General features: G+C 43.4%; 1 protein-coding gene across 2 annotated transcripts in view; it reads right to left on the bottom strand.

Annotated features, from left to right (window-relative positions):
- Window positions 1-2,084: 2,084 nt before the first annotated feature.
- Window positions 2,085-22,267, bottom strand: part of GPSM2 (G protein signaling modulator 2) — a 397,434-nt gene continuing 377,251 nt past the window's right edge. For both annotated transcript variants that reach the window (XM_069232396.1, XM_069232397.1), the window contains one exon: window positions 2,085-4,953. In XM_069232396.1, the coding sequence (XP_069088497.1) occupies window positions 4,786-4,953 (168 nt within the window). In that variant the 3' untranslated portion in view covers window positions 2,085-4,785. The remainder of the gene's footprint in view (window positions 4,954-22,267) is intronic.

Below are 22,267 nucleotides of genomic sequence, written 5' to 3' on the forward strand. Positions count from 1 at the left end.
GAATTAAGACGTAAACATTTAGGCATTTTTGGCTCTTCATAGAATGCTTTTATGTTAATAAGAGTGCTTTTATGTTAATAAGATTAGAAAAGATTCTAACTATGGAGAATATGGAGTGATGACTGAATACTTTAAACAATAACCTACTTCTATATACAGGGAGTGCAGAATTATTAGGCAAGTTGTATTTTTGAGGATTAATTTTATTATTGAACAACAACCATGTTCTCAATGAACCCAAAAAACTCATTAATATCAAAGCTGAATTATTTTTGGAAGTAGTTTTTAGTTTGTTTTTAGTTTTAGCTATGTTAGGGGGAGATCTGTGTGTGCAGGTGACTATTACTGTGCATAATTATTAGGCAACTTAACAAAAAAAAAATATATACCCATTTCAATTATTTATTATTACCAGTGAAACCAATATAACATCTCAACATTCACAAATATACATTTCTGACATTCAAAAACAAAACAAAAACAAATCAGTGACCAATATAGCCACCTTTCTTTGCAAGGACACTCAAAAGCCTGCCATCCATGGATTCTGTCAGTGTTTTGATCTGTTCACCATCAACATTGCGTGCAGCAGCAACCACAGCCTCCCAGACACTGTTCAGAGAGGTGTACTGTTTTCCCTCCTTGTAAATCTCACATTTGTTGATGGACCACAGGTTCTCAATGGGGTTCAGATCAGGTGAACAAGGAGGCCATGTCATTAGATTTCCTTCTTTTATACCCTCTCTTGCCAGCCACGCTGTGGAGTACTTGGACGCATGTGATGGAGCATTGTCCTGCATGAAAATCATGTTTTTCTTGAAGGATGCAGACTTCTTCCTGTACCACTGCTTGAAGAAGGTGTCTTCCAGGAACTGGCAGTAGGACTGGGAGTTGAGCTTGACTCCATCCTCAACCCGAGAAGGCCCCACAAGCTCATCTTTGATGATACCAGCCCAAACCAGTACTCCACCTCCACCTTGCTGGCGTCTGAGTCGGACTGGAGCTCTCTGCCCTTTACCAATCCAGCCACGGGCCCATCCATCTAGCCCATCAAGACTCACTCTCATTTCATCAGTCTGTAAAACCTTAGAAAAATCAGTCTTGAGATATTTCTTGGCCCAGTCTTGACGTTTCAGCTTGTGTGTCTTGTTCAGTGGTGGTCGTCTTTCAGCCTTTCTTACCTTGGCCATGTCTCTGAGTATTGCACACCTTGTGCTTTTGGGCACTCCAGTGATGTTGCAGCTCTGAAATATGGCCAAACTGGTGGCAAGTGGCATCGTGGCAGCTGCACGCTTGACTTTTCTCAGTTCATGGGCAGTTATTTTGCGCCTTAGTTTTTCCACACGCTTCTTGCGACCCTGTTGACTATTTTGAATGTAACGCTTGATTGTTCGATGATCACGCTTCAGAAGCTTTGCAATTTTAAGAGTGCTGCATCCCTCTGCAAGATATCTCACTATTTTTGACTTTTCTGAGCCTGTCAAGTCCTTCTTTTGACCCATTTTGCCAAAGGAAAGGAAGTTGCCTAATAATTATGCACACCTGATATAGGGTGTTGATGTCATTAGACCACACCCCTTCTCATTACAGAGATGCACATCACCTAATATGCTTAAATGGTAGTAGGCTTTCGAGCCTATACAGCTTGGAGTAAGACAACATGCATAAAGAGGATGATGTGGTCAAAATACTCATTTGCCTAATAATTCTGCACTCCCTGTAAAGTGGTGACAGTTTAAAACTGCTCTTGCATGACAAGTTTTATCTGAAGGTTTGGGAGAGTTACACACCAGTGGCGTACTGCAACTGAACTGTTCCAAATGTTCATGAAGCTGAACAACAATTTGTTTGTTACACAGTGGTATATTAGACAAGACTTTTCATGCATGGGCACATGCATATAAAATGTTTAAAATCTAAATTAACAACAATATGTACGGCATGGCACTGGCATTACACTAACTTATTATTATACTGATGAATCCGCCGATTTGTCTGGACATTCTATGGCCAGAAAAATAAAAAGCAAAAAAAAAAAAAAAAAAAAAAAAGAAATCTCAATCTAGGAATCACAATACAGTAGGCACTTTTCTTTTTTTAATGGAATAATGATTTGATGTAGGCATGCTTGATAAGGTAAACAATACAGGGTTGTAGTTTTATTCATTCACTGAATGAGAGGCAACTAGTGTAAATCTATTTTATATGTACGGTCCCATAATAGTTTAATAATAAGAAACCAATTGAAAAAAAAGAAGGTTTACAAATGCAAGGTAGCTTACAATGAAAGGGATATTTGTTAGCCATTTACAAATGCTAGTTAGTTTCCAATGAAAAGAATATATGCTAGCCATTTGAGACTGTATGGCTTTTGAGCTACCACTGAAGTAACATCATATGTCCGGGGTCACAAGATAAATGTTCCGTTCCATTCCTAACCGTTAAATCGGGAATAGTGATTGTCCCCAGTTCTACACACTATAAAGTGCCCAAAGAGGAAGAGAGAGCACGGAGTTTGTGTTGGCTAAATCTTGCATATTGTCCAAGTGAAACACTTTAGGACAAGAACTTGCAGATGGTGTGAGGAGATGCACAGGTAGCCCTCATGCCTACTTAAGATGTAGCAACAGCTTTGTGGAAGTCTTCAGAACTAGTGGACGGAGTGTGGATTCTTTCTGGTGACTGTCCCTAGAGATCCGAGCATTTATTGCTGTTTCAGACCATCCTCCTGCCCTTACAAGCTTACAGTTTCCAAAGAGGAGACAAATTAGAAGATTGACAACAAGCATTTTCCTGCCTGGTGGCTCTTCACAGAGTGTGCAAGAGTTCCTCTGCTCTTTTCCAAAGGTGGGAAAAGAAATACGTGGCAAAAACAATGGAACTAGAGAATCACCATAAGGAAGAACATATCATGTCTCTTTGTAAAATAATGAAAGGAAGAGTGCTCCACCTATCAACTATCAGGCACAAGAGAGAACTCGAAACAAAAAAAATTAGGGCATCAAATCTCATCAGCGCAAACTCTGAACCAGTGTCATAAGATACCACACAGTAGCAGAGTCTTGCAGAGGTACACTTAGATGTAGTAGATACATAATAGTTAAATCATCCTCCACATACACATCTACTGGATTTAGAGACTTCTTTAAGATTGACCCAACTATCTACTAAACTGTACTAGAAGCGACACTGCCACCAGGCAGGTCATGGAAGCTCAGCTAAAACAATGTGCAAATATGGTTATTCTTGAGAACCCTGCCCCCCAAACATTAGGATGGGAAGACAGGATTGAAGAAAAAGGCATGGTCATGCCCTGGCTCTGAAGGGCAGCAAAGATGGCAGAACTCAACAAGAATCCTGTGGTTGGAATTTTCTTTGTGTGCAGGGAGCAGAAGGAGGAAGCTATAGGAAGAAATGAAGTGATGTAGGGTTCCTTTCCGGTTTCTGATTTATTGAGCTATAAGAAAGTGCTTCCAGATCCGGTGGTTGTGATAAAAGCAAATTATTTGAGGGCCCTGAAAATGAAAAACCACCTCTTTGTTAATGCTGGCTTGCTGTTTGTCAATATCCAATAGAAAATGGTGTATTCTATGATAAATTATGAGTACGTTGCCTGTAAAAATAAGAATAAAGGCATGACTAATCCATGGTAGACCAAAATGGATGTTAAAGAAAAAATTAGGCGACATCTCCCTTCTTGAAAGTTGCCTTTAACACCCTAGGGTGCACTCATTTGATTAACCTTTTGGAGTAAAGGTGCAATAAATACCAACATTTTTGACTGAATAAAGTTACCAGGGGATCCTAGGATAAAAAAAACTGGTAACCTTGCACAAGGAAGGCATGGTTCAAAATAAATATGCATTGTGTTTATAAGTCAGTGTAGTTGAATTGACTGCTATGGTACAACTTGTAAAAGGCCCTACCGTTTAGTTTTTAATTTCCCTGTGATTCCCGGGACAAGTTGAGTGATTCTGAAGGTGGCATCTTTAGCACCTCATAGGAGTAGGTATCATGTTAAGGTTTCTTTTTTGGATGTCTTCTAAAATCTTAACACACTTATTAGGAAACTAGCAATTAGAGTGCTATTAAAACGGAGTCACAATTGTGTACAACTTTGTTTTACCATTATGTGCACACCATGCAACTGAAGCATGAACACAAAGGCAACCTGATCAAGAAGCATCCTGCAGCCCGCCCTGCAGAGGCCAATATGGTATACCATGATTCCCACAAATTGTAGCCTGTGTAATCTGAATTTGCTCTGTTCCTGCAGTAGACTGTATAAAAAAAAAAATCTAAAAAAAAATCAAGTAGTGAGACAACATTTAAGAAAAATGACAATCAAGGATAGTTTACACTAACTTCAGTTGCAGGAATTAACACAGCAAGAGTAGTTTGTTAATTTGCACTTTTTCGTAAAAACAAATGTTTTTGTGATATGATTAGTTTTGTTCTATCAACACGTACCAGCAGTCAAATCACTCTACAGTATATTATTTTTATGGTACCTGCACAAATTCAATGAATGATCATGTTAATTTATCAACACTTTACAAATATGAACCTGATATTTACAATAACGAATTACACTGTATATGTAGCTGCCTTAATAGTGCTGCAGTTCTGTCACAATAAGAAGTCGCACTGGAAGTTCTTTCTGTAGTAAACCAAAACAACAGGTTCCTACATCAGTATGAATGGAAACACAGTACAAAAGTATCCCTGATTCTTCTTTGATCAACGTCCTAAAAGGCAATATTTTTCAGTCTTTTTTTTAGACTTCTAGCTTGAATTAGGTCTCTTCATATTTGATGGTAAAGTGACCCGCTGTTCATCCATTCTCTTTGCTTGAGACCGTAAAATAAGGCTAAAAAAATCCTCATCTGGTACTGTAGGTCCTTTTGTCGCTGGTAACGGAGGAGCACATCTTTGATCATCTAATCTGGAACCCTGAAGATTTAATAAAGAAATGGTAAAGGTTGTGAGCTAAAGCATAATATTAAACTCAAGAATAAACAATATATTCACCATAGAACTGGAGAAAGACAAATGTATACCTCCCATGTTTTGGGTATAATGTAGAATCTACGTTTCCTGAAAATACCTACCATGTTATGGATATAGTTTTGATTTTAAATTTCATGAAAACAACTATTTCCATCATTGACAAAATCCAGGTCGAGATAAATGCTTTTAAAGCTACCAATATACAATGTGTATTTCCCTTTTGCACACGTTCACTATCACCAATGAACAGGTTCTCCTTAAACCATAGGAAATTTTTTGATTTTGACACTTACAGAAGCTGAAGTGGCACCGCATATGAAGAACAGAACTTAGAGAGCTCTCAATTCAAGCGAAACTCATTCGATCTCCTTGATAATCTTCACATGTAGCAACACACACGGGAAGTGTAAGTAATAAAAAAAATGTATACAGCAGTGTCTTGTGAAATGTAGTTTTAGTACTATTGTGACGACAAGCAGAAGATCAAGAGGCAGATGTGTACATTTCAAAAAGAGAATGCTAAATGCAACAGAACGAAACATAGAATAGCCACACTGAAAACAATTACAGAGAAGGAAAATGTTACTTGCCCAGTAGACTCCAGTTTGTGGAGTGTAGTGCTGTTGATTCACATTTAGTGTTGGGCTCGGAATGTTGCAAGCTGTTTTTGTTAGAAGAATCTTTGAGTCACACGATCGAGTGACTCCTCTTCTCGGTGATAGTGTGCATTGGCACTGAGTCTTTTGTTAGAGGCGGGTGAGGTAAGGAGTATAAAAAGACAGTAAGGAAAAGAGATGTCCATGTAGTGTATGTACACTATTTATATAATAATGCCACTTCAACGACCACAGGCTTCTGCGGAGGGCGCATGTGAATCTACAGCACGACATGCCACAAACCTATGTCTACTGAGTAAAGTTTTTCGTTCAATGGCATGTGTGGCTGTAGATACACATGCTTTGCATAGGCTGTAAAGCAGTCCCCTCTAAATAAGCGGTGGATAGACTGTGGGAGTTGGAATAGCTTGAAGAAAAAAAATCCTGGGCACAACTTGCCCAACATTAGCTTGTTGCCGTGCTAAAACGTCTACACAATAGTTTTTACTAAATGTATGTGGTGTAGACCAAGTAGGAGCCTTACAAAGGTCTGCTATTAGAATGTTACCTAAAGAAAAGCCATAGAAGCACCCTTTTTTCTTGTGGAATGTGCTCTGGAGTACTAGGTAACTGCCTTTTGGCTTTAAGATAGCAAGTCTGAATACATCTATCCATCTACCTATGCCAGTTTTTGTTTTTTTTGTTTTTTTTTTAATTGCATTGCTTTTATAAGGCATGGAAAATACTACAAAAGGCTATTTTCCTAGCATTTGTAGTCCTAGCAATAAAATAGGTAAGAGCCATTTTAACATCTAGTGTGTGAAAAGCTCTCTCTGCAACGGAGTCTGGCTGTGGGAAAAATGCAGGTAACTCAATTGTTTGATTAATGTGAAATGGTGAAACTACTTTGGGAAGGAATTTAGGGTTTGCCCTAAGAACTACCCTATCTTTGTCTAACTGGAAGAATGGTTCTTCTAACGTTTAAGCCATTATTTCACTTTACACGTCTTAGAGAAGTGAAAGCTACTAAAAAGGCTACTTTCCATGAAAGAAATTGCAAAGAACAGGAGTGCGCAGGTTCAAAAGGTAAACTCATGATTCTAGTAAGTACAACATTAAGGTTCCATGATGGGATTGGTGGAATGACTCTTTTGAGGCCTTCCATGAAGGCTTTGATGACTGGAATCCTGAATAAAGAGATATTTTGTCTATTCTGGAGTTAAGCGGCTATAACCGGTAAATGAAGTCTAATAGATTAGTATGCCACGTTTGCATTGTAAATGTAAGAGATAAACAATGTTCTGAACTGAGACTAAATAGGTTATTGTGCTTAGGTTGACAGTAGCAGACAAAAAGTTTCTATTTTGCAGCATAACACTGTCTATTTGTAGGTTTACGTGCCTCTCTAAGAATTTCCATACATTCTGAGGGGAGATTCAAATAACCAAACTCTATGACTTCAGGAGCCATATCACAAGATTGAGTGTTTTGGGGTCTGGATGTCTGACTTGACCTTGCCTTTGAGTGAGAAGGTCCAGCCCGTGGAGGAGTTTCTTGTGAGGAACTACAGACAGATCCAACAGAGTTGTGAACAAAGGTTGAGGTGCCCATGTGGGTGCTACAAAGATGGGTGCTCATTTTGCGAACTAGAGATGGAATGTGTGGTAGAGGCAGAAAAGTATAAGCAAATATCCCTGACCAATTCATCCATAGTGCATTGCCCTTGGACTGAGGGTGTGGGTATCTGGATGCAAAGGTTTGGCATTTTGAATTTTCTGAGGTGACGAAGAGGTCTATGTGTGGTGATCCCCACCTTTGAAAGTGTTGAAGTACTTATTGGTGAAGTTCCCATTTGTGGACTTGTTGCTGCATCCTGCTGAGGAGGTCTGCAAACTGCGTGGCCATTCCTGGAAGGTGTTCTGCCAGTAAGAGAATGTGATAGTGAATTACCCATTTCCAAATTGTCTGAGCAAGAAGGGACAATTGAGATGAGTATGCCCCCTCTCCCCCTGTTTCTGCATATAATACATGGCTGTCATGTTGTCTGTACGAACTAGGACCACTTTGTGAGAGAGTTGTGGCAGGCTTTGTATGCTAGAAACACTGCTTGAAACTCCAAGTAGTTGATATGAGAAGTTTGTTGAATGAGACCCCATCTGCCCTGTATTGCGAGGTTGTTGAGGTGAGCTCCCCAACCTATTTGTGATGCATCAGTAGTGAGAGTGATTTGAGGCACAGGGTTCTGAAAGGGCCGCCCTTTGGAAAAGTTGGTGGGATTACACCACTGCAGAGAGAGGCGAGTCTGACGGTCCAACAACACTAGATCCAGGAGATGACCCTGTGACTGAGACCACTGACAAGACAGACACTGCTGTAAGGGGCGCATGTGTAGTCTGGCATGAGGAACAATGGCAATGCAGGAAGCCATCATCCCTAGTAGCTGCATCTTTATTCTCACTGTGTAAGTGTGGTTTGCCTGTAATTGAGACAGAAGAGTTCGGAAAGCTTGAATCTGAGCTGGGCTTGGATATGCCAACCCTAAGTGAGCATTGAGAACTGCTCCTAGATAAGGCTGCATCTGTGAAGATTGCAGATGGGATTTGAGAAAGTGGATTGTGAATCCCAGGGTGTGTAGAAGGTCTATTTTGTACTGAGTATGAATTTGACATTGTTGGATGGTGTTGGCTTTGATGAGCCAGTCGTCCACTAGGGAAAGACAGGAATGTGCTATCTTCTGAGAAATGCGGCAAATACTGCTAGACATTTTGTAAATAACATGGGAGTGGTTGTTAACCCGAATGGTAAAACCTTATAATGATAGTGATTTCCTGCAATGACAAATATGAGGTATTTGCAATGTGCTGGATGAATGGGAATGTAAAACTAAGCATCTTTGAGATCTAAAGCTGTCATGAAGTCGCATTGGTGTCATAGGGGAATAACATCTTGAAGAGCGACCATCTCTGAGAGAATGTATTGGTTGAGAGGTTTGAGATTTAGAAGTGGTCTTGGCGACTCACCTTTCTTTGATATAAGGAAGTATAGGGAATATACCCCTAACCCCTGCTGAGATAGGGGAACTGGCTCTATAGCCCCTTTGAGAAAAAGGGATTATACCTCTTTTTTACAAGAATAAGATGGAAGTTTGTAAGCGCAAGGGGGGAATATTTAGAGGAGTGGAGATGAGTTCTTGACATATTGGATAATTGATAGAACCCATTGATCTGTGGTGATAGTGGACCACTGGGGGTAGCACTACTTTAGTCTTCCCCCTACTGGAGAGGTGTGTGCTGGTGGAAGGAATAAGCAGTCACTGGCGTGTATTTGAAGCAGAACCTCTAGAGCCTTACTTCTGCAGGAACCTCTATTGTAGAAGTGTGTTCCTTGTTTGGTTTGGGAGGTGGAAGGCTCCCTAGATGATGTTTTGAAGCCTCCCCTAAATTGTGGCCTGCAAAACTGACCTCTATATGGTGTGGTGAGTAGGGCCCCCATAGCTTTTGCTGGTTCAGAATCTTTTTTGAACTTGTCTATGGTGGTGTCAACCTCTGGGTCAAACAAGTGTTGTCTATCGAAAGGCATGTTAAGAACTGCCTGCTGTATTTCTGGCTTGAAGCTTGGGCATCTGAGCCAAGCATGCCTTCTTACAGTAACACTGGTATTTATACCACGTGCTCAACATCCGTTGCATTAGCGCACACCTAATGGAGTTGTTTGCGATGGCTTGCCCTCCTGAAGCTATCTCCTGTCCTCTTTTCCAATGCTCCTCAGGGAGGTACTGGAGAAGATCATCCATCTCGTCCCAGTGGGCTCTATCATATGCTCCTAAAAGTGCCTGCGAATTGCCAATCTTCTAATGATTAGCAGCTTGTGCAGCCACTCTTTTCCCCACTGCATCACGTTTTTTGCTCTCCTTATCAGGAGAAGGAGCATCACCTGTCGATTAACTATTAGCACGTTTCCGTGCAGCATCAGCAACTATAGAGTCACGAGGTATCTGTGATCTTAGAAATATTGGGTCTGAGTATGCTGGCTTGTATTGTTTTTTTTTTTTTTTTTAAATCGACCCCTGGGGCAATAATTCTTGACCTAACAGGTTCTTTAAAGATGTCTATTTGGCAACAGTGTCTAAGCACACTTGGCAACATGGGCAGGAACTGACTTTCATTGTGGGTGGCAGTCAGTGTATCAAAGAGGAAATCCTCTTCAATATGGTCAGTGTGCATGTTTATGTTATGGTGTGCAGCTACTCGTACAATAGCCTGTTGGTATGATGTTGCATCTTCAGGAGGTGAAGGGCGTGCTGGGTAAAAATCAGGATCATTAGGGAGTATGGGATCTGAATCATGTGAATCCCATTGGTCTAAATCTTGTGGACGTTTACCCAAATAATCTCTGCGAGGTCGGGGTGAACCTGCAGGAGAAAACTTTGGCTCTATAATAGATGTAGGAGATTGTGGAAGTGGTAGAGGAGTAAGAGGAAGTATAGGAGAGTGAGGTGGAGAAGTTTGAGGATGAACTGGGGCCTTGTCTTTGTCCTTGGAGACCTTTTTAGGAGGAGGAGCAGTGTCCAATGCCTCTTGAAAAGTAAGTCTCCTCTTGATTGGGACGGGGGAGAAGCAATTATTTTCCCTGTTCGCTTTTGTATGTGAAGCTGGCGCTGACATACATCCATTACTTCCAGAATTGGCTCTACTGGTGAAGCTGCCTCAGAGGTAACAGTGGAGTCTTTTGAAGACAGCATTCTCGGTCCCGAAGTTTTCAGAGTGGAAGCCTTGTCTCAAGCAGAAGATGTCGGCTCCAAAGCTGATGTAGAAGGCTTCTTTCTCTGAGACGAAATCCTTGAATCGAAGAGTCAACTCCATCCCAAGACTGTGTGGGATCCTGTGGAGCCGGACGTCAATGCCGAAGACATCTTGGTCTTGGCAATTTTCAGTGCCGAGCAGAAGGGCAGGCATTTGAATATCATTTTTGGATCTGACCATGGCCTGAAGGCAGTGGTGGACCGAAAACCAGTTTGGATGTTTTTTCCAGAGTCTTTGTATGGAGGTCGGGCTAGTGTACTCACATGTTGTGCTGAGGTGAGCGGCTGTTAAATTTGGTGTCTGACTCGAAATCTTGAACAAAGAGGGCTGCCTGATGTCCGATCTTCTCCTGTGCATACTACCCTCTGAAAATATCAGGAGTGTCATCCGGTGTTTTTGATGCCATCTCCAACTGACATGTTCTTCGGTCCCAGAAGGTCTTTTTAGAGTGAAAAGACCGACACGCATCGCAGTGGTCTTCTTTATACTCCGGGGACAAGCACAGGTTACACACCATGTGTTGATCGATGTGTGAGAATTTGGAATGTCATTGAGGACAGAACCTAAATGGAGTCCGTTCCATCTGCCCTGCATATTCTGGTGCCACATGGAGGAGTAGGCCCGATAAGGATGTCGATGCCCTGAAGAGTGGTGAACTGACTCCCGACACAGAAAAATCGGTTTGAGTAAGTTAGGTTTTGAATACGCGATCGAAATGCTATACCGTCTTTGAAGGACTGAAGGGAAGAGTCTGGGCTGGACCGAGCCGAGGAATACCGGAGTGAAAGGAAATACATCCGAAACCGACAGCAGAGTAAACAGTCTAACAAAGGACTCAATGCCCATGCGCAGTATCATCGAGAAGAGGAGTCACTCAATCTCATGACTTGAAAACATTCTTCGAACAAAAACAACTTGCAACACTGCGAGCCCAACAGTACATGGCGGACTTATGCAAATCATGTGTATCAAGTCACACATGCCATTGAACATGGTGCTACTCTTGCTACATTTCCCAATGCAACTAACTGCAGAGGTCATGGCAGAGGCACAAAGTCAATTTTAGAATAAAATGCATTATATACTAGTTGAATTCTGGCATACTCAATCCCAGAGAAAAAGAGATTCAGAATTTTAGTAGAGTTTCACAAACCAGTGATGAGACCTCCAGACGCCTGCCCCAGAAGGTACACTGAGATAAGAAAGCTGCTTTTTCTTCTGTATTATGACCTCTGTATAACCCTCTTTCATTTGCCACTTTAGTGCTCATGTCTATTCAAATAAATAATTAGGCTAGAAGACTGGATGTCATAAAACAGTCACAAGCATACCTCCAATATGAAAACACTCAAAAGATCTTCTCAATTTATCCTTAACAACTTTCTATGTACTTTATAATTTCAAAAAAACATTTACTTGCCTTCGTTAGACCCAAATTGCCCAACTAACTACAGATATGAATCTACCTTTTCCTGGACAATGCTCTAAACAGTAGTCAAACTCAAGTGCATAGATGTTAGACACCCACAAAAGTGACTTTAAAAATGGGCATAGAACAAAATCTGTCCTGAAATCTTTTGGGGACGCTTTCCCAGACAAAGCCATCCAAAATGTTGCTACAAGACCTTCCAGTGGCCTTTGAAACTGTGAAATTTTCTATCAACTTTCACATATAGTATAACACTTTACAGCCCATCTTTGAGTAGAATCATTCCGTCAGTATCAGGAGTATGCCATCCACACCCTTCTTGAAGGCATCATGTGACTCTTCCCAAAGAGTGCCTCACGGTTCTACCCTCTCCCCTAGACAAGACAATATTCTACATTGCTGTGACACTTCTCTTAAATTTATTTGGGCTTTCCTTGTACAAATATGCTGACTAAGCACACCCCTAATTGGGATCATGCGCCCGAACCCCCTTTACATTGCCAGACCTCAATCTCATCCTTCCTTGTTAAGGGGGTTAGGGTGCACGCTGCTTTCATCTAGACCTGCTCCATCTGCCACCTTGGTCCCACCCCTTATGGATCAGCCCCAAAGTCCTCCACCATCTCTTTACTTCTAGCTTGGGGGACCCTCAGGATGGACTCCCTTCCCACCGCAGACCACACAATAACCTACTCATCACCTTTGTGGGCCCCACCACCCACCTGGGCTCTGCAGACCCACTGATTAAAGTTTCTGTTTGGTTCCAGGGTTCAACCCAATTAGGCAGCCTTTGCTCTTCTTCATTAATTTCTCCACCCTGATCACCCCATGGCAAATTGCCCACTCACCCTCCCCTTCGACCTCTGCCCCCACCAAAGACTCTCAGGAACATTTACGAGCCCAGGCCTACGTGTCCTCGGGCACACATACACTTCTATCAGAGGGGTTGCCCTTCCTTCCCCCCGCCGACTGCCCGATTAGCGGCAGACAGCCAAAAGTACACAGACTCACCCCTACTGCTTTTTGGCCCAACGCACTGTGACGTCATCGATGGGGGCTCTGAATGTCTTATCATGGAATGTAAGTAGACCAACACACTTTATAAAGCACAAAAAAGTGCTCACATACCTCACCTCCAAACATGCCCACGTAGCCTTGCTCCAGGAAACCTAACTCATGAATCCCAAGCTGGAGAAAATCCAACATGAGGGGGGTAGGTAAGGTTATCCACAGCAGCCTCCCACTCTTGCAAGACAAGGGGACCTCTGTGTCCCGTTAATGCAGAGACGCTATTCTCCTCCATAAATGGCACCCATTCACAGATCTCAATATGTGGATCGACACGGGGGAAGATACGTCACGTTGAGGAACTTATCTGTCACAACTCCAGCATCCCCACTGGAGGGAAAATGCTTAAGAGGGGCACCTGGTTCGAGGTGGGAACCTTCTCCCCGTATCATGTAATAGCAAAGGGGGCACTCATATTCTTTGAGACACTGAGAAGAATTTAGACTATCCCCTCCACCCTTTCCCCAGCAGCAGTGGAAATATATTCAACAGTACCAGTCTTGTACGTGGTGCCTAGGCACCCACCCCAGGTCATCTAGTCTTCCCAGGAGTTGCAATATTGCAATCTATGTTGCAGGACAGACTCCAGATGGAATATAAGGTGGAGGACTGAGCTGACCTCCTGGACAATTTGAAATGGGGGGCAAGAGAGGCACGGATGAAATTATGCCTTTTAAAATGTTACAGGAATGGCACTGGACGCTGACAAAACTTGAAACGACAGGCATGTCGCATGGCTCTAATTACTGTTGTTGCGGTCAACTGAGCTGAGACATAACCTGCATGATTGCCCTACTGGAGGCACTTTCTGGGATGAAGACAGGTCCACACCGGGAGACGATAAGGATCCCCAACCCCGATGCTGCGCCCCCTGATTATGCTCCATGACATAATGACTACTTCCCCTCTCACCATGAAAGCAGGCTGCTCCATACGGCACTGACAGCAGACAACCTCACTTATCCTCGCAACATCCACCTACAGGGACTGCTCATAGAAATGCATAAAGGTGCCTCCTATGAGAAACAAATCTATAATCTGCAGGATAAGGCGGACACATTCCTTCTAATATGACTGCCTTTCTTGCATGGCGATCAGTGATTGCTGAACAACTGTGGTCCCAGCTACACAGCCTCCACCTCCCCCATTCCTACTCGTCTCTCTCCACCTCGCCAAATAGTGCCATATGCCACTCCCCAACTTCTGAATGGGAGGCTATCCCTATGACCCCGTCACCCCTCATCCTCCCTGCTGCCCATCCCGAGAGCCCCCCTCACTCCTCGACACCCCCTCCCCAGATCCGTTGGCAACACCCCTCTACACTTACCTTCAATCGGTCTTTACAACATGGCTCCTGGCACTGGGTTACTGGTCAAAGAGACATTTTCTGTACCATGTTTGGATTATTAGTATACTCTTGTTTCCTTAGAATATTACTGTTTGGTGCAGACTGCATGTTTGCATTGCTTTTCCAAATGAATAAATAAATGAAGAAAAAAAGATATGTTATGCACATCCCTCTCCCCCACATTTCTGTGACTAAAGAACAATTTGCTCACCCTCTGTAATGCTGTTTCTGGTGTAGTCTAACTGAAGATTTCTCACTTTTAGAATATCCCTTGGCGTCAGATTGGACCGGAAGAACTTCAAAAGCAGTGATCCCACATGCTGGCAAGTAGCTTTGTGCAGCTCCATTCTGACTTGGCACCACCACAAATCAATGGACTGAAGAAACATATAAGTGCCATCCCTGCATAATGATGACAGTTTCCTGTCTCTTTCCCTCATTTCACCTTCAGACATGAAGAGCAGAACTGCTGGAGGCAGTGAGTGGACCTCTAGCTTCGGACCTTTTTACATATTAAAAAGGCCACTCAACAGAATGGGGAGATGGGAGAACAGCAAGGAATATTCAATCAGATAGAGTATGCACCAGGAAGATGTTACTAAAAGTAACTTGTTCTGATGGATAGACCTAACTGCAGAATCCTGACCTTTAGAATAGAGATCAAAGCAGTGCCTCCCAAAAGTGGAAGGTGAGAGGAGAGGAATCAGACCAAAATGACTTGCAGGACAGTTGCCAAACCAACCTGCTCTTTGAACCTGGTTGCCAAGGCAGTAGTGCTTGGTGAACATATTTACAGAGGACCATGTCATAGCCTAGAGCAGATATCATAAACAGGCATCCCTTGCGCCTATGCCATTGTAGCGGTCTTGGCTCTAGTGGAATGGGCTTCTCAGGTCCTTCTATGACTACTTGTTGCTCAGCATGTACCAAATCGTAATGCAGAGAACTATAAACCTTTACAGGGTCCTCTTTTGCACTTCCCCATACTTCTTAGCATCTGAGAAGTCGATGAAGAACTGATCATCTAGCCTATGATTTCTCATTTGGTTGATGTAACAGCCCAACGCCCTCTGTAGTTCAAGGCGATATAGTTTTGTCCTCTATTGAGGAGGAGTGAATAATTAGGACAAAGTGACAGACTGGCGTACATCGAAGGGCATCATAACCTTAGGGAGGAAAGACTCCTGAGTCCTCAACACCAACTTGTCAGGGAAGAAGATATAGTAGGGCGGTTGTACCAACAGCACAAGCAGCTCACTTAAACAAGCTGCTGACATGATAGCGATAAGCAACACTGTTTTCAGCATCAGCAACCTTAAGGATCAGCTGTGGGTAGCCTTGAAACGAATACACATAAGGAATGTCAAGGCCATGTTATGGTCACACTGGAGCATCATAAATAGTTTTGTACAAAACATGTGTGTCATAACTCAACTAAGAAGCATCACAACTGGTGACTTAAACAAGGACGGTTTGTTCAAGAAGTATTTAGGGTTGATATTCTTAGTGGAAGCCTACACAATGGTTCCTCAGCCCAGGTTTGACCAATGATAACACCACAGAGCCATAAGGATCCTAAGGTTCGAAGACCTCATATTAGATCCGGGTGGCAGGGCCCCACGTTCCATCCCTAGTTTAAAGAAAGCAAACAAAGAAATGAAAACATGCAAAAAGAAATCCTAAACCCCCACACCAATGAGACAAACTCAAAACGAAGATTAACTATACTGATGACCAAAGAACATATAACAACAACAAACACAACAACTTTCAATCACACACAACTCTCTCCCCCATCCAACTAACAAAGAACACAAACATACCATCTTAAGACAATTAGATTTCTAAATACCAGACTAATCCAGCTGGCCAGACTGATCTGAGCAAGAATCAGGCAATAACAAAGCTTAAAGAACAAAGCATAAATTTACAAACCTCATAACTACACTAAACACATTCTCAAAAAAACGACTGATCACCAAATTACCACCCAGGAACTAAATGTCCTGATTTCAAAATGGGTAGTCGGATATGCTCACCAAAACACGAACTATTCAGTTCCTCCCGACTCCATAGGTGATAATCAAATGTACTCTCCAAAACAAGAACCAGACACCAGCAGAATCTACTTCAACATCCCACTGCCACGATACTATCTTCTCCGCAAGGCAGAACGACTGTCTTACTCCCAAGGATAGGTGCTGAACTGCAGTGCCAGGATGTTACACCAAGCACGTCAACCCTTTTCTCACATTTCTACTGAGAACTGGTGCGGCTTTCTGCCCCCATTGAAATGGGCAGAAAGAACAAGAATACCCCAATCTGACCACTCAGATGGTTGAAAACCATGAGGGAAAAGTAATGAAGTGGGAAACTGGACCATCTTGGCAGCAGACTCACCCCATGCTAAAAAAACATTATTTCTGCAAATTTGGGAATTACAATAGGGGTGTTTACTTCCTCTCTGCTAGTCTATATGTCAAAACTCCGCCCAAAGAAATCTCAATTTCCTCTGACTTGCCAGAGAATGGCTGCAGTACTTGGGCTCCAGGCAAGACTGAACCATACTAACCTTGGGCATTAATAAAATCTAAAGACTTTAGGGAATCCATGGTAGTGTGGCTTGAATGAACCCCAGATGCTTTTTTTCTCATCCCTGCAAACCTTAAAGTATTGGTCAAAATGAAAATGTCACTTACCCAGTGTACATCTGTTCGTGGCATCAGTCGCAGTAGATTCGCATGTTCTGCAATAGCTCGCCATCTGGTGTTGGGCCGGAGTGTTACAAGTTGTTTTTCTTCGAAGAAGTCTTTCGAGTCACGGGACCGAGTGACTCCTCCTTTTGTCTCCATTGCGCATGGGCGTCGACTCCATCTTCGATTGTTTTTCCCCGCAGAGGGTGAGGTAGGAGTTGAATTGTAGTAATAGTGCCCATGCAATGGAGTGACTAAGTATGCACCTATTTAAGGTTGAGATGATACATATAGAAATAATTGAAGGTAACTTCCAAACTGCTACAGGCTCCCGGGGAGGCGGGTGGGCACATGCGAATCTACTGCGACTGATGCCACGAACAGATGTACACTGGGTAAGTGACATTTTCAGTTCGATGGCATCTGTCGCTGTAGATACGCATGTTCTGCATAGACTAGTAAGCAGTTATTTCCCCAAAAGCGGTGGATCAGCCTGTAGGAGTGGAAGTAGTCTGAAATAATGTCCTTAATACGGCTTGACCTACTGTGGCTTGTTGTGCGGATAACACGTCTACACAGTAGTGCTTGGTGAATGTGTGAGGCGTAGACCATGTGGCTGCCTTACATATTTCTTGCATTGGGATGTTTCCTAGAAAGGCCATGGTAGCACCTTTCTTTCTGGTTGAGTGTGCCCTTGGTGTAATGGGCAGCTGTCGTTTAGCTTTAAGGTAGCAGATTTGGATGCATTTAACTATCCATCTGGCTATACCTTGTTTTGAAATTGGGTTTCCTGCGTGAGGTTTTTGAAATGCAATAAAGAGTTGTTTAGTCTTTCTGATGTTTTTTGTTCTGTCAATGTAATACATCAATGCTCTTTTGACATCTAATGTATGTAGTGCCCTTTCAGCTACGGTATCTGGCTGTGGAAAGAACACTGGAAGTTCCACTGTTTGATTTAGATGGAACGGTGAAATAACCTTTGGCAAAAATTTAGGATTGGTCCTTAGGACGACTTTATTTTTGTGTAGTTGTATAAAAGGTTCCTGTATTGTAAACGCCTGAATTTCGCTTACTCTTCTCAGGGAAGTAATGGCGATGAGAAATGCCACCTTCCAGGTTAGGAACTGTATGTCGCAGGAGTGCATGGGTTCAAAAGGTGGACCCATAAGTCTAGTTAGGACAACATTTAGGTTCCATGAAGGAACAGGTGGTGTTCTTGGTGGTATAATTCTCCTAAGGCCCTCCATGAATGCTTTAATGACTGGTATTCTATATAGGGAAGTTGAATAGGTAGTCTGCAGGTATGCAGATATTGCTGCAAGGTGAATCTTAATGGAAGAGAAAGCTAGGTTAGATTTTTGTAAGTGAAGCAAGTAACCCACTACATGTTCTGGAGTTGTGTGTAATGGTTGTATTTGATTAATATGGCAGTAGCAAACAAACCTCTTCCATTTACTTGCATAGTAGTGCCTGGTGGATGGCCTTCTTGCTTGTTTTATGACTTCCATACATTCTTGGGTAAGTTGTAAGTGCCCGAATTCTAGGATTTCAGGAGCCAGATTGCTAGATTCAGCGATGCTGGATCTGGGTGTCTGATCTTTTGGTTGTGCTGTGTCAACAGATCTGGCCTGTTGGGCAATTTGATGCAGGGTACCACTGATAGGTCTAGCAGCGTTGTGTACCAGGGTTGCCTTGCCCAAGTTGGTGCTATCAATATGAGTTTGAGTTTGCTTTGACTGAGTTTGTTTACCAGGTAAGGAAGGAGAGGGAGAGGAGGAAAAGCGTAAGCAAATATCCCTGACCAGTTCATCCATAGGGCATTGCCTTGGGATTGTTTGTGTGGGTACCTGGATGCGAAGTTTTGGCATTTTGCGTTCTCCCTTGTCGCAAACAAGTCTATCTGAGGTGTTCCCCAGAGTTTGAAATAAGTGTTCAGAATTTGGGGGTGAATTTCCCATTCGTGGACCTGTTGGTGATCTCGAGAGAGATTGTCTGCGAGTTGATTTTGTATCCCTGGTATAAACTGTGCAATTAGGCGAATTTGGTTGTGAATTGCCCAATGCCAAATTTTTTGTGCTAGCAGGCTTAACTGCGTGGAGTGCGTCCCTCCCTGCTTGTTTAGATAATACATTGTTGTCATGTTGTCTGTTTTGACGAGAATGTATTTGTGAACTATTATTGGTTGGAAAGCTTTTAGTGCTTGAAAAACTGCTAGCAGTTCTAGGTGATTGATATGCAGTTTTGTTTGATGTACGTTCCATTGTCCTTGTATGCTGTGTTGATTGAGGTGTGCTCCCCACCCTGTCATGGAAGCATCTGTTGTTATTACGTATTGTGGCACTGGGTCTTGGAAAGGCCGCCCCTTGTTTAAATTTATGTTGTTCCACCACAGAAGCGAGAGGTAAGTTTGGCGGTCTATTAACACCAGATCTAGAAGGTGACCCTGTGCTTGAGACCACTGTGATGCTAGGCATTGTTGTAAGGGCCTCATGTGCAGTCTTGCGTTTGGGACAATGGCTATGCATGATGACATCATGCCTAGGAGTTGTAATACCATCTTTGCCTGTATCTTTTGTGTTGGATACATGCGTTGTATGATGGTGTTGAAATTTTGAATTCTTTGTGGACTTGGAGTGGCTACTCCCTTTGATGTGTCTATTATGGCTCCCAGGTATTGTTGTACCTTGCGTGGCAGAATTTTGGATTTTGTGAAATTGACGGTGAACCCGAGTTTGAAGAGGGTTTGTATGATCTGATTTGTGTGATTTGAGCACTGTATGAACGAATGGGCCTTGATTAGCCAGTCGTCCAAATATGGGAACACATGTATTTGCTGCCTTCTTATGTGTGCAGCGACTACCGCTAGACATTTGGTGAAGACTCTTGGTGCGGTTGTTAATCCGAAAGGAAGTACCTTGAATTGGTAATGTATTCCTTTGAATACGAACCTTAGGTATTTCCTGTGAGATGGGTGTATTGGTATATGGAAATAAGCATCCTTGAGGTCTAAAGTTGCCATGTAGTCGTGTAGTTTTAGCAATGGCAATACTTCTTGTAGTGTGACCATGTGGAAGTGGTCTGATTTGATGAAAGTGTTCACTACTCTGAGGTCTAGGATTGGTCTCAGCGTTTTGTCCTTCTTTGGTATCAGAAAGTACAGTGAGTAAACTCCTGTGTTTATTTGTGTGTTTGGCACTAATTCGATTGCATTCTTTTGCAATAGTGCCTGCACTTCTATCTCCAGGAGATTGGAATGGTGTGTTGTTAAATTTTGTGCTTTTGGTGGTATGTTTGGAGGGAATTGTAGAAATTCTATGCAATAACCATGTTGGATAATTGCTAGAACCCAAGTGTCTGTAGTGATTTCCTCCCATGCTTTGGAATAATGACCTATTCTTCCCCCCACTGGTGTTGTGTGGAGGGGGTGAGTGACATGTGAGTCATTGTTTAGTAGTAGGGGTTTTGGGGCTTTGAAATCTCCCTCTATTTCTAGGGAATTGCCCTCCTCTATATTGTCCCCGAAAACCTCCTCTATACTGTCCCTGGTAAGTGGACGGTGTTGCTTGTGAGGTGCTGGCTTGTGTGCTTTGACCCCGAAACCCCCCTCGAAAGGGCGTTTTACGGAATGTGTTGTAATTCCCTCTGCTCTGCGGGGAGTAGAGTGCGCCCATGGCTTTGGCAGTGTCCGTATCTTTTTTGAGTTTCTCAATCGCTGTGTCCACTTCTGGGCCGAACAGTTCTTTTTCATTAAAAGGCATATTGAGAACTGCTTGTTGAATCTCTGGTTTAAATCCAGACGTTCGGAGCCATGCATGCCGTCTGATAGTTACAGATGTATTAATTGTCCGTGCAGCTGTATCTGCAGCGTCCATGGAGGAACGTATCTGGTTGTTGGAGATGGTCTGTCCCTCCTCAACCACTTGTTTCGCCCTATTTTGGAAGTCCTTGGGCAGATGTTCAATGAGATGTTGCATCTCGTCCCAGTGGGCTCTGTCATAGCGCGCAAGTAGTGCCTGGGAGTTCGCGATGCGCCACTGGTTTGCAGCTTGTGCTGCGACTCTTTTACCAGCTGCATCGAACTTGCGGCTTTCTTTATCTGGGGGTGGTGCATCTCCAGATGTGTGAGAGTTGGCCCTTTTCCTAGCTGCTCCTACAACAACAGAGTCTGGTGGCAGCTGTGTAGTGATGAAAACCGGGTCCGTAGGAGGCGGCTTATACTTCTTTTCCACCCGTGGTGTGATTGCCCTACTTTTGACCGGCTCCTTAAATATGTCTTTTGCGTGCCGGAGCATACCAGGGAGCATAGGCAGGCTTTGGTAGGAGCTGTGGGTGGAGGAGAGTGTGTTGAACAAGAAATCATCCTCGACCTGTTCTGAGTGGAGGCTTACGTTATGAAATTGTGCTGCTCTAGCCACCACCTGAGAGTACGCGGTGCTGTCTTCTGGTGGAGATGGCTTTGTAGGGTAGGCCTCCGGGCTGTTATCTGACACTGGGGCGTCGTATAGGTCCCATGCGTCCTGATCTTGGTCACCCTGGCTCATGGTGGTGTGAGCTGGGGAGTGAGATGGAGTTTGTGCTGGTGAAACGTTAATCACGGGCGGAGGAGAGGGTGGTGGTGTAATTCTTTTAACCACTTTTGGTTGTGGTGCTTGTTCCGTCTGGAACTCCAACCTTCTCTTTCTCCTAATGGGGGGAAGGGTGCTTATTTTTCCTGTCCCCTGCTGAATGAAGATACGCTTTTGCGTATGGTCCACATCAGTTGCTTGTAGCTCTTCCTCAAACCTATGCTTTTGCATTTGGGAGGTTAGCGAGTGCTCTTCTGTATAAGAGCGTGAAGCTGGGTCGCTTGCAGTTTGTTTCGGCGTTGAAACTTTGTCTGCGTGTTTTTTCGGCTCCGAGGTGACTTTTTTCCTTTTCGGGGCCGAAACCTCTCGGCGTCGATCTGTTTCGGTGCCGCTGTCTCGGCGTCGAGCCGTGTCCACACCGGTATCTCGGTGTCGAGGCTTGTCTCCAGCACTTTCTCGGTCCCGAGAAGGCTGCGTGCCGGTGTCTCGACCGGAGTCGGACGATCTCGGCACTGTTTTGGCCTTTTTCGGTGCCGACGGTCGGTCACCGAATTTATGGGTCGAGCCATGGCCTGGTGGCAGTGGCGTCCCCTGGGCCTTGTAAATGTTTCTCTGTGTGTTTTTCGACGTCTTACTCACGGTTTGTGTATCGTCGAATCCTTCGGAGTCTGAGTCTTGGATCGAGAAGGTACCTTCTTCTTCCTGTTCCTCGAACTCCCGTTGGGCTGTCGGTGCGGACGCCATTTGAAGTCTTCT

This window comes from Pleurodeles waltl, chromosome 4_2 (assembly GCF_031143425.1).
Source record: "Pleurodeles waltl isolate 20211129_DDA chromosome 4_2, aPleWal1.hap1.20221129, whole genome shotgun sequence".
NCBI lineage: Eukaryota > Metazoa > Chordata > Amphibia > Caudata > Salamandridae > Pleurodeles > Pleurodeles waltl.